Consider the following 13,465-nt stretch of genomic DNA (forward strand, 5'->3'; position numbering starts at 1 on the left):
AATCAGGTTTAATCTTGCAGCCATATTTGAAACAATATGAGTATGTTCTAAATAAGAAATATACAAAACAATCTTCTATATTTCTTCTACAGAATTGGCAAGTCAAATTCATGAAAATCCATATCATACTAAATTTAAGAATTGATTAAAATCCAAGACACAAGTTGTAAAATCAAAATTTATTTTGATTTTTATATTGAAATGCCTGCTGATCAAGGAAAAAAATAAAATTTATGACTTCATATTAAACATTTTAAATTCATTGTTTCAAATAACTGAGGTTCCTTGTTGTCTAAAACACAGCCACAGCTGGCAAGTTTTTTTATGCACAGATGCAAGGCAAGAAGTCTTCATTATTTAAACATTTTATCTGTCTATGTCAGGGGTGTCAAACCTGTGGCCTGTGGGCCAGATGCGTTATACACTGGCCACCCCCATTCCCGTTTTAGCAAAGGGGAAAGAAGTCACAATACCTCAGGTGACAAAGCGAGTTTGACACCCCTGGTCTATATGGTTAGATTCAGAGAGCATGTCTCCTTATTACTTTATCTTTACCTACAATTTATTCTTTATTTCAGACACCATATTGATTGCAGATAAGCACTTATGGAATGAAATTAAATGTGATGAATAAATATGTCAAACTTATGCTATTTTAAATAAAGGAGACATATGTCTCATCCTCAGGAAACAAACTTAAATGGAAAACTAATGCAACAAAAAACTGCTCCAATGTTCTATTGCACCTACCAGTACTAACTTTCAGTTATCTGTTATGTGCACATCTATTTACTATTTATTATCTACTGAACGCAATCTGACACAAAATTATACACTTTATTTTTTTGCTGAACAGACCCCCACCATTATCTCTCACATAATAATTTTGCACATCTTATAGGCTTCTGCATTTCTTAAACTTTCTTATTCTTATGTATTTGAATCTTTCAACAATTACATGGATCCTCACAGAGTGAAATGTCTTGGTGGGATTAATGCCTCCCCTCCCCCTAAAATAAGCGCTTTTCAAGGAATTAACTGCCACTCTCCTTCTCTTCAGAGAGACAATGAAAAGTTATTTATGAGCAGGTCAATCTCCTGCTCCTTTAAATAACCACTTATCCCTCAGATTTATAAAACTGAATTAATTCTTAGCCTAGTACTATTCTGGGAAAGTGAATAGGATCCCATATTGCTTCTTGCTCTGTTTTAGAAGCAGATTCAATGTAGCCAATTAACTTGTAGTACAATAAGGCAGCGGGGGACGGACAAAAATAATAAATGAATATCATGAGGAGCCCCCCGAAAAAGGACTCCCATTAAAAATGTACAAGTGCCAGAAATTAGGATTACATATTTTACAGACTAAAAGGAACTTCATGTTAGTCTGCAATATAATTATTGGTAGACATAGAAACTTTTTTAAAAAATCTTCTAGTTATCCAGTCACCATAATGCTTAAGAACCATAGCGGTCCTAGGGAAAGATAAAAAGAAATGAACAGGTTACATTTCTCACAAGCAAAATTGCCATATTTACATACACAGTTTTTTCATTAACTATGCCACAGAATGAGATCTATACTAATGTTATTTTATATCTCTAAGTTTATAATAATTCAGAATTTACAAAAAAAATTCTCAATCCTTGGAAAATTAAGGTACACTTGTTTCTGAAAACACTGCAGGCATAACTATTAGTTAATTAGCTGGGTAGATAGGCAACTTAATGATGGAAGTTTTTGTGTTCTTTTGTTCATTTATTTCACAAGAGACTGGCCTAACAAAAAGAGGCTTTCCCTTTTTTTAGCTACAAAGCAATCCCTCTGTGGCTATGGATATATTATTCCACCCTTCATACCAGATGACAGGACTAATCAGTGAGGAAGATAGCATATGGGACCATTTCATTTTGGAAAGATTTCAAATTTGTAAGTTTATTAACCTGAATAGAAGTCATGACTCCGTTTGCCAGGACAGAAAGCTTTCCAGCCACAGACTTCACTCCTTGTTTAAACTGAGTCATATCAGGAGCAGCAGGCAAAACATTTGAAATACTGTAATTGCCTAAAGTCAGAGATTTAAAAAAAAAAGAAAGATGTTGGCATGTAGCTCCAAAAAAAACATTTGAAAGGAATAATTTCAACACAATAAAGTTGATTTGTATCAAAAAGATTGTTTGATATTTGAACGAATAACCAGCTTCTACATAGATTTTTATTCAGTACTCCTTCCACAATAAAGTATTTCCTTTTAAACGACCAAAGACAACATTAAATCAGAGAAATAAAGCTTGTAATAACTCTCACCCAAGCTGCAAATGAAGAATGAAACATGGGGAACATAAGAGAGCCTTTGCCTGCATCATTCCCAGGCTACAGGAGGGATTCCTTCAAAGCATTCACTTTCTTTACCTTTAGGAAACCTATAAAGCTACACCTCTTTAGCTGGGATTTTAATGGTTAATGTTTTCATTATTTGTGTTTCAAATAATTTGTTACTGCTTTTCTTTTTTAAATCTTGCATATCTGTGCTTTAAATCGAAAGCCACCTTATCAAATGGAAAGACTAAGTGGAACGAGCCATGTAGTTTTCTTTGCAAAAATGGTGAAATGGTATGACCTTGCTTTCTTCAAAGATAACATCATGTTTTGACTTCTCAGTGCAGCTTGAAGGTAGTCCTTGTGTTATGCCCACTCAGTCAGCAACTGTTCAAAATTACGGTTGTGCTAAACAAGAAGGATTTAAGACCAGTCCTGTTCTGGCTATTGCAGTTTCCCTCCCACAGTCACATGACTGCGATCCAGGCGCTCGGGTGCTTGTGGTTATGATGTAATGAGCCATGATCATGTGATTGCAATTTACAACATTCCCTGCTGGCCTCCACAAGCAAAGTCAGTAGTCATTTGGTCTCATGTATAGGACACCACTAATTTAAACTCTTTTAAGAAAATGAAATAACTAGCTGTGGCAATGGTGGAATGAAAGGGCCAGCTGCCCTGTCACTCTGTTTGTGTATAGGCACAAAAGTCTTCACAAAAGTATTAAGACTCTTAAACAAACTTATCTAGAAACGCACTGTACCTTTATTTATTTTCCAAATAAATACTTAGTACGTTATAGTTAATAAGTATAGCAGGTTGCTTTATAAAACTGGCAATGTCTGAAACTCAAGTTTTTTTCTTCCATACCTGATGGCTGTTTCTTTTGATCTTCAAACAAATCAGCTGAACTTATGGCAGCATTTCCGGAAAGCCTTTCTAACCGTATTCTAGCTTCATACTACAGAGAGTGAAGGAAATTTCAGTCATAAAGAATATGTCCATCTTTCCCATCTAGGCAGTGATTTTCAAAATGCCAAAGAAAGCATGCAGAGATGGCTAATCTCCAAAGTTCATAAAAAATTAGAAAAATAGTCCCTTATAATAACCTACAAAATCAATCCATATATTGCAAAATTTAGATAACCTCAAAACAGATGTAAAATAGAATCCTACCCCTCTGAGTAGACCTTTTCTTGTACTATATCTAATGAAACAATACTTAAATGGACTACACTTAAATATTTATAGCACTGATTTTTTCCCTGAATAAATTAATCCTTCCAAATACAGTTTATATTCCTTATTCTGTCAAGTTGACACTGAAATCATTTTGTCCCTGGATCCTTCCTCTTGATTTTTCTTACTGATTTTCCCCTTGAAAAAATTAGATAATAACTGAAGAAAACATAAAACATATAATTTTTTCTGCAATTCAATGGTATTCCACAACTTTTCTTATTCGCCCAGTTGTATTGTGATGAGATGACATTCTGAAACCACAACCAGTGAATAATTTCAAAATGTTTTGGCTGTACTTACTTCAGCATGGTCTTGCTTTCCAAAATACATATCTGATGAAATAGCTTTTGCATTGCCAAATTTCTTTTGTGCTTCATCTGTGCTTGCAGAGTTTTCATGCTCTAGTTTCCTACGAGACGATGACCTACAAAATGTTTTAACATGGTTACATCTCAGATCAACAAAGAAATTTGTATTTTACAAATATCCTTAATACAGATAGACTTCAATTTATAATGGCTAATTTAGCAACTGTTTGAAGTTAGGATGGACTTCCTAAAAGGACTATGATCTGATTCTGAAATTCTAATGGCCACCCCCTGCAGTCATGTGACTGCATTCTGGGTGCTAAACAACTGGCCCGAATATATGGCTGTTTGCAATGTCCCATAATCACATGAATGTGATTTATATTTTGGCTGAAAACTGGGGTTTACTTCCTGTTTTTGGCCAAATTCCCCACAGCAAACAATGGGGTCACTTAATGACCATGGCAAAAAAGGCTATAAAGTCAGGTGAGTCATATGGGTGATCTATTTTACAACCTTCATAACTTAGGACTTAATCGGCAGGCTCTATTATGGTTGTAAGTGAAGGACTACATGTATTGTGAATGCTACTGTGTATGACAGTTTTATAAAGACAACTACTTATTATCTGAGTTTTTTATATTACTAATTATTATATTACTAATGATAACTTGGGATACTGTGTAACAGTGTTGTATGCTGGGTGCTCTGTAGTGTATAAGAAGATGCTCCAGAGAGTTATAAACACAGCACAAAAAATCAGTTGCTCTTTCTTCTTTGTAAGAGATTGCAAAGACCAGACTCCTCTTTAGAACACTAAAAATCTCCATAGACCGTTCTCATCCTGGACATTCATATTTCGAACTGTTACCATCAGGAAGTCGCTATAGGTGTCTTAAAATGAGGACTAATAAACTGAGAAACAGTTTATTTTCCAAGGCAATAATTGTCTTGAATCAAACAGTGCATTTGTGATTTAGTCCTATGAATATAGTGGCATTTTTAAACTAACTTACTATATATTTTAGATAGGTTTTAGACTAGGTTGTTTTTATTATTATTATTATTACTACTACTAATAATAATCTGTAGTGTGATTGGGATGTGGTATTTGGGGCACTGTGCTGGAGTAGCTTTCAACTTTAATTGTATTTGTAGAATGCAATAACAATAAAGGTATTCTATTCTATCATACACAACAATTACAATTGTAAAAATGCTATTTTCAGATTGTCCTCCTCACTATGGATTCATCTGATCAGTCCTGAAGACTACTTGGAAAACTTAAAAAAAACCATAAAAATAGAAAACAATCACAGAAAATATATTATTTTTAGAAGAATAAGCGTGCAGTATTTATCAGTTAAGGAATTTGGAGCTTTATATTCCTTTGATGTTCCTCCTTTCTTTCACAACCATGTGTATGCATAATCTGGTAAATCTGGAAAGCAAGGCTTCTTCAATTCTGCTATAAAATCTACACTCTGGATTGTGCACGCATTCCACTGGCCACTTCCTTTCCAGAACTTTCCTATTCCTAACTGCTTTGTCAAAGTATTTTCTCTTATACTCATGCAATTTGCCGAAGCAACCAGAAAACAAAATGTTTTTAGACTCTTGAACTCTAAATCCTTCACCCCCCCACGCCTCCTCTCCCATTTGCAGAGATGTTAATATAACATTCGGATTTCAAACAAGCAGGTTTCTTTGTGATGTAAATTTTCATTCAAATATTGGAATTTGAATATTCAAGTTCACCCTTATTTTGCAAAGGCGATTTAATAGTGGCAGGTCAGCAAACAAAGTAATTCATGTTTATGTCATTATAAGTGTTGATATTTTGTAAAGAAAGTTACCTCTCTGAATAGCTTGTAGGCTTGGAAGACAAAATCATATCAATGTCTCTGCTGCTTTCTTTCTTCCAGAATGAATCAGAATTGTCATCCCATTTAGAAAAAGCACTACTTCTCAAGTCAGGTGAATCAAAATATCTGGAAATCGGAAAACATTTCATTGATATTTGAAGTCTAGGAGAGTGTGTTCACTATGGATCCATTCCTCTACAAGGGCAAGGAATGCTGTTTTACTAAAAAGCACTGCGCTCTTAATCAGCATCCAAAGGCCTGCTTGGACAATCTAGTTTTCTCCTATTTGTTTACCCCAATTAGCTAATTATTTCTTGCCTGTACCTTAAATACTTGCCCAATGCCTGCATGTAGCTAATCCTCATTTCATATGTAATCTTACTGTAAGCAGTGGGTATGTAACCTTACTGAGTCACTAGTTGAGTGAATGAATGAATGAATGAATGAATGAATGAATGAACGAATACTTTCTCTGTGCAACTATTTTCTGATCTTAATTTCCCTTAGATTCCCAAGGCAATCTAAGCAACCCCAGAAGGGAGAGAAGTTGAAAGGCTATAAAACTTGGCTAACCATAGCAGTCCTTTGTGGGTGATTTGCCATGGTACACCCTTCTTGATGCTCTCCATATCCACTGCAGCAGGCAAAGAAGGGAAATCTCCTCTATAAGAATCTAAAATTATTCAGTATGTTTTTTTAATTTCTTTTATTCTGACTTCTGCCATCCATTCTTCTTTGGTACTTGACTTGCAACCACTTCAGCTGACAACCATTTCCAATTTTTTTATGTATGCTTAAAATTTAATGTAATTTATACTTTGCTCAAAGTTCAATAAAAATAAATAAACATAACAAAAAAAACCTTTCTTTTTCTGCACTTAGAACTCCATAGTGTTACTTGGCATAGACAGACAACCCATATACCATTTCTAGGACACTTTCTGCTACCTATAGCAATCACAAGTAGGCATATTCAAAATTTTATCCTTTCTGGGGCATTTTTGGAGAAACTTTAAGAAACAAAGTGGATGTGTCTTGAATTTCTCCATGCTTTAAAACAAAATGAAAAAAACCCCCTAATTTTCTTGCTTGGGCATATTAAAGTAGATATCTTAAACCTTGCAGAACTTAAAGCATCCCTTTTGCCCTTGAGCATTCAGCCAGTGGTGTGGGGAAAAAAATTGCCATTACTTACTCCAATGATATTAACACCCTCTCTCCTAAATTCTCCAATCCTACATAAGGGAAATCAAATCTACTCTAAGGAAGATGGAACCAGGACCATTTTAGTGATTTTATACCGAGCTGCTGAGTAACAGATCAGCAAAGTGTCAAATACACTAAGCATTTCCAGGACACCTAGGAAAAAGGACACACAACTTTGAGTCAAGCTTGAATCTTGGTGCTATTCTGGTATTTGTTTTTTTCTAAAAGTGTTCATCTTCCCAATCTAGGCTAAAATCCTGAAATTTCCTGGTAGTCTTCCACCCCAGCTCTTAAACAGGTTTAACCTTTTCAAAATTAGACCTGAGGCAGTGTTAAGTCTACTGCTGTTACTTGCTAAAACTCTGTCATCAGGAAAGAAAATCTTTATCTACCCTGGATCATGGTCATGGTCATGGATACACATGTATGTTAATTATTATTTTCAAGATTTTTAAATGATTACCTTGAATTGGAGCAAGAAAAATACAAATCATCTTCATCATTATAGTTTTTTCTTGATTTTGCACTTGTTGGTGTTTCTTGTTGTATGATCTGCATATCTGAACTTACCGAATGAGAAATACCACTGGAGGGAAAAATTGAAATTTAAAAAGTTTGGGAGGAATGAGACCCAAGATCTAGATTCCTCAGTTAATCACTTTCTCTGCCCAATGTGCCTCCCAGGATTGCTTTGGAGAAAAAAATCTTAAGTGAAAGGCAGGATATCAATATCACTTAAGACTTCTATACCCCTTCATGGGGCTTTACAGCCCTCTCTAAGCGATTTACAGTCAGCATATCGTCCCCAACAATCTGGGTCCTCATTTTACTGGCCCTGGAAAAATGGAAGGCTGAGACAACCTTGAGACAGAGAAAATTGAACTGCCAAACTGCTGGCAGTTGGCCATCAGCAGAAGTAGCCTGCAGTGCTTCATTCTAACCACTGCACCCCCACGGCTCTTATATATCTATTAAGTTAAACTAAAGTAAAACATATTTGAACCCTTAAAGCATTTGGATAGCAGTTTCTGGATTCAAAACTTGTTATGCAGCAATTCTGAATATGCACAATAAAATATTTGAATGATTGCTATCAAGCTTCTTCTGATAGTCCTCGACTTTCAACAATTCATTTAGCAACTGTTTGAAGTTACAACGGCACTGAAAAAAGTGACTTATGCTTGTTCTTCACACTTACGACCGTTGGAGCATCCCATGGTCACGTGATCAAAATTAAGATGCTTGGAAGCTGACTCACATTTATGACCGTTACAGTGTCCTGGGAACATGTGATCTCCTTTTGCAACCTTCTGACAAGCAAAGACGAGGGGAAAGCCAGATTCTCTTAACAAACATTAATGGCTTAACAATTGCACTGATTCAATTAACAATTGTGGTAAGAAAGGTTGCAAAACAGGGCAAAATTCACTTAACAATGTCTCACTTAGCAACAAAATTTTTAAGCTCAATGGTGGCCGTAAGTATTGAGAAATGTATTAAGAGATGTCCAATGAAAAGTCGGTGATCTGAATCAAACACAGGGGTGGGCTGCCGGGGGCTCACAACAGTTTGGGGGAGCCCCTAGCTAAGACTCTGCAGGGCTCGGAGAGCCTCCAATAATCTCAGAAAGACAAGCAGCAAGGGAAAGCTCTTAATAGGCTTAATTGAATCTGGGCGTTCAGCCAAGAGCATTTCACACCTCATAAAAGTGTTGCAAGCTAGATAAACAATCCACTCAGCGCTTGCGAGAGAGCCATTGAGAAAATCACATAACATAGCTGCTAGCTTCCGAGGGGATTAGTTCTCAAATAATAAGAATCACGTAACCCACCAGAAACTCCACTAAGACTCCAAGATCCCTCTCACAGTCACTGCTATTAAGCCTGATTTTACCCAGTCTTTTATTTAAGTATTAAATGCATGAAATAATAAACAACTTTTTGGTATATATCTTTTTTTAGGTAATTAGGGCAAAGCAGCGACATGGAGTTGGCTACACCCACCCAGTCACATGCCCACCCAGCCACGCCCACCCAGCCAGTCATTAGGGCAGAGAGTCCCTTGCTAAAAAATTTGAAGCCCACCCCGAATACATACCTTCTACTATTACTGAATCCCATGCCAAGTCTTTCTATCTCTGTTTTCTTTTTACCAGGCACATTTCGTTTTTCATCCTTCATCTGAATTTCAAGATCTTTGTAGGCCAGTCGTAAAGATGATACCCTAAAAAGAAAATCCCACATATATCTGATATACCTTGACTGAATGCCAGAAAAATTTCCCTCATGGTAATAGAAATGAAGTGATTTTTTCAGCACAAAAACCAGAAGTACATGACTTAACTGAGTAAAATTCCTTTTCCTATATTTCTAAAATCAAAGAGTTCTACCTTTATAGGAGGATTCAAATTTAATCAGACTTTGTAATGGACATTGCATATTATTTTGCTTCTAAAGGATTAGTGCTAAAGGAATAATAAAGAACACAACAATGGAAAAACATAATTAAAAAGTACCACAGGATCAATGTATGGTGAAAAGCAGAATTTGAGACAATTTTAAAGTTGTAATAAGAAAAAAGAGTTTCTGAACTCAAACTGCAGGAAACAGGACACATCTACAGTCCAAAAGTCAATCAGGAAAAATTGTGGCTATTTTGTAATACTACACAACAAAAGCAGTTTTCCTTGAAGTGATGGTCTATCTATCTATCTATCTATCTATCTATCTATCTATCTATCTATCTATCTATCTATCTATCTATCATCTTTTATCAAATAGAAGAGAATATATGTAGAACTGTGGAATCCTCAGTGCTCTCTAAACTTGGTGTTAACCCTGTTTATCTGGTTGCTGGTTGCTGAGAAGGATATATTCTGGTCTTTTTGTTTCCTTCTTGATTTTTATTGTCGCTTTTCAATGGTGTGTACATTTTACCTCAATAAACCTAAAAGAAAAACCATATTTTTTTTAATCTCTAAAAAGATAAAATCACATCTACACATTTACACATATATACAGATATGTATTTTTATCTATTTGTATCCTACTATGTTTACAAACAATTCAAGGCAGCGAACATATCCAAGACACCTTCCTCTTCCTATTCTCCCCACAACCACCACCATATAAAGTAAGTTGGGCTGGGAAAGATTGACTTCCACAAAGTCACCCTGCTGGCTTTCATGGTTGAGGCTGGACTTGAACTCACTTGTCTCCTGCTTTCTAGCTCAGTGCTTTAACCACGTGACTAAACTATCTCTTATATACAGATCAATGTTTGTGTGTATGTGTGTTGATAAAGAGGGGAGACGGGGTTGGGGGAGATAGGGATGGGGCTAGAGATGTGGATATCAGACAAACAGTAAAACAGTAAACAATCATTTAATCAAGGAACTACCAAGGAGAAAACCATACCTCCACCAACATTGGCAGGGCAAGCTACTCTATATAAACTGGGAGCAAACCAGTGGTGGTATTCAGCAGGTTCTGACCGGTTCTAGAGAACCGGTAGCGGAAATTTTGAGTAGGTTGGAGAACCGGCAAATACTATCTCTGGCTGGCCCCACCCCCATCTATTCCCTGCCTCTCGAGTCCCAGCTAATCGGCTGGGTCTTCTTTTGTTGCCCTGCACAGGGAGACCAGAGCTGGTAAGTATATTAGTGGGGTGGGGAGGGAATGGAGATTTTGCAGCATCCTTCCCCTGCCACGCCCACCAAGCCACGCCCCCAGAACCGGTAGTAAAAAAAAATTCAGTTCCACCAATGGAGCAAATCCCATCCTCACTAGCACTGGTGATGTTATCTAGTTAGATAATGAAGCATATGCAAACAAACAACCAAGCTCAGAGGGCATCATTACCCACAATGCTCTTTTCTCTTTGGCAATGCTGGGGAATAACGAAAATTGTATTTGGGGAAGACTGGCCCTACCAGGTCATTTACAAATCCGACAGACCTACAAATATGGATATAGATATTAACTGCAAGCAGTGTTCCTCTTAGAAGAATAAAGTCTGTTTGGCTTTCCAACCTCCTGCAAAGGACACCACAGGAGCTAGTGACTGGATACTGGTGTGTTAATGATTAAAGTGTGTGATGTTATAATAGGGGAAGATGGGCACGACTTGCCATCCCCATGCACTGTTAATGATTAAGGCCTACCTTTTCCAGAAGGATTGTGAAGAAAAAGCTGGAAACAATTGTTTCAGGTGTCAGTAATTAGAATTTAACTGTGCCTGCACCTAGCTATGATTAGTTAAAACAAGCTAACGTTTTATAAACTACATTTGCTTGCTTCTGCTAATCATAGTTGAGAATAATGGTTTATCCTAATTTAGCTATGCTGCTAAACTTAATCTAAAATGGAGATGAACTTCTTTTTCTTAACTGTTCAAGTAGCAGGAATATTTATAGTGGATTTAAGGATCCTCTAGATTAACCCCTACTAATAAACACCCCATATTATTGCCCCTTTCAATAGGTAAAATATAATGCCAATTTAGAAGACATACTGGGTAAAAATATCCTGAATGTTTTAGTATTGGAATATCTTCAATCTGAGAGCAGCTGCTGCAAATTATAAGTATAGAGAACTCTACACAAATCATAACAGTTGGATAGTGCAGTGTATGAACACACACATATTAGGAAAATAATATGAATCAATTTTATATATATTTGATTTTCATAACAAATTACTAGTTTAGCATATACTCCTGGTGTATTTAATGAATCCTTTGTAATGGTGTGGAATAGAAATGAAGATGTATAAAAGTGATCTGTAGGAAAGTATCTTAGATTACCAGATACTTTATTAAACAGATATCAAAGAGATAACAGGTAAAGGGAAATGAATGAATTACTAATTAGACAAATGAACAGCTATCTGAAGAAATCCATTGACTATGAAGTTATGTGATATTAATTCCTATCTTGAAAGCCATGCAAATATGCTACAAAAGCTTTCAATAAATATTCTTTTGAGTTTTCATTTACAAGACAAAAATCACACTTACTGTTATTTCTGTCTGACAGCATTAACAAAATCAAAAATATCAGAACATAGTTCTTCAAAGAAAGATGCAATAATTTTTCTAAGCTACTTTTAGAAGAATTTTTAGCAAATTGCAAAACAAGCATTTAATCAATGTCATAAAGAAGTGAAGTCATTAAGAGTAGCTTGGCATCCCATTTTGAAAGCTTAGTACATTTTTGTAAACATTGAACCTGGATAAACATTTCCATAATTGATCAAGAAAAGTGTGTGCAACTTGGAGGAATATTTGCAAATGGCAGCTCTGTTTATTTAAATACAATGTCTATTCTATCCATGAAAGTAACAGAAAGTATATATAGGAAAAAAGCAATACACAGTGTAAATGTTTGCTCCATTTTCTCCTTGCAATTTAAAATAAAGTGTATTCATGTTTTTAATGAAATTTTATTATAATTCTGTTGTCTCAACTGATTATGAAGTGAATTCAGATTTATTCAGAAATTGACCCATACAGTACATTCATATATGATAAAAACAGCCTATTAAGTTCTAAGGTATTAGATCAATTTTTCAAAAATGATGATATACTATTATTTAATTCCAGGCAGGAAAGGAGTCTCTATGGATTTTATTCCACCCATTGCCGACTACAGTTCATCTACATTTTGAGCCCATGAGCCACTGCTGTCTGAAGGCATTTCTGCGGTCATGTGGCCAGTTAGATGTTGCGGAGCACTGTTTCCTCCCCACTGAGGTGGTATCTATTTATCTACTCACATTTGCATGCTTTTGAATTGCTAGGTGGGCAGGAGCTTAGCAAAGTCTTGAACCTGGGATGTCAGCTTTCCAGCCTACAAGCCCAGCATCTTAACTGCTGAGCCATCACGCTGCCTTAGTTCCAGGGCCTATACCGAAGTAAATTAGGTATCATCCCTAAAATTCCTGGTATCAGAGAGTATTCAAACATTTTCCACTCAAATACCCATTTAAGAGAGAATCTAAACAGGCGCCAAGCAAACTCTACTTACAGTGGTTCTTCCTTCTCTGTTGTTTTGCCAGCTTCCTTCAGTTTATCTACTTCCTGTGCTTGTTTTTCTATCTCATTAAAACTCTTGCTGCTCATTTTCTGGGCCCCCAAACCACATTTCTTAGCTCCAACCTTTATTTTGGATGTGAAGGAAAAATGAAAAAAGTTATCACACTGTAAGAATGCATGTTATTTCGTGTTTTATTTCTTTAAGGACAAAATGGAAAGGAAACCGCTCTAGTAAAGGCAAGGGAAACCATACCAGCAAGGCTTGGCTTCTGCATTCACGATGCTTTGCAGTTCCTAGGGCAGCCTTGCAACTCCTGAGCTGTGAGCTGTAATTTGTAGGTGATATGCCACTATTATATTTTGATTGCTGGATGAGGCAAATCTACGGTTAGTAGTTACCACAGTATAAAAAAAGGGGGGGTTTCAATTTTGCATTGAAAGCAGTTAATGAACAATTTGGATGTCAAATTTGGTAGAGCAACATTGTAAGA

The 13,465-nt window shown here is 36.1% G+C and overlaps 1 protein-coding gene across 3 annotated transcripts in view; it reads right to left on the bottom strand.

Annotated features, from left to right (window-relative positions):
* Nucleotides 1-164: 164 nt before the first annotated feature.
* Nucleotides 165-13,465, bottom strand: part of ARFGAP3 (ARF GTPase activating protein 3) — a 31,704-nt gene continuing 18,403 nt past the window's right edge. For 2 of the 3 annotated variants that reach the window (XM_026702811.2, XM_026702803.2), the window contains 8 exons: nt 12,967-13,097; nt 9,039-9,164; nt 7,405-7,527; nt 5,727-5,861; nt 3,863-3,986; nt 3,191-3,281; nt 1,945-2,066; nt 165-1,476 (listed from right to left, as the gene is read on the bottom strand). In XM_026702811.2, coding sequence (XP_026558596.2) covers nt 1,459-1,476; nt 1,945-2,066; nt 3,191-3,281; nt 3,863-3,986; nt 5,727-5,861; nt 7,405-7,527; nt 9,039-9,164; nt 12,967-13,097 — 870 coding nt within the window. In that variant the 3' untranslated portion in view covers nt 165-1,458. The remainder of the gene's footprint in view (nt 1,477-1,944; nt 2,067-3,190; nt 3,282-3,862; nt 3,987-5,726; nt 5,862-7,404; nt 7,528-9,038; nt 9,165-12,966; nt 13,098-13,465) is intronic. The other variant, XM_087934158.1, reaches the window with a different exon arrangement.

This window comes from Pseudonaja textilis, chromosome 5 (genome assembly GCF_049901715.1).
Source record: "Pseudonaja textilis isolate UNSWEBS1 chromosome 5, rPseTex1.2, whole genome shotgun sequence".
NCBI classification, from domain to species: Eukaryota; Metazoa; Chordata; class Lepidosauria; order Squamata; family Elapidae; genus Pseudonaja; species Pseudonaja textilis.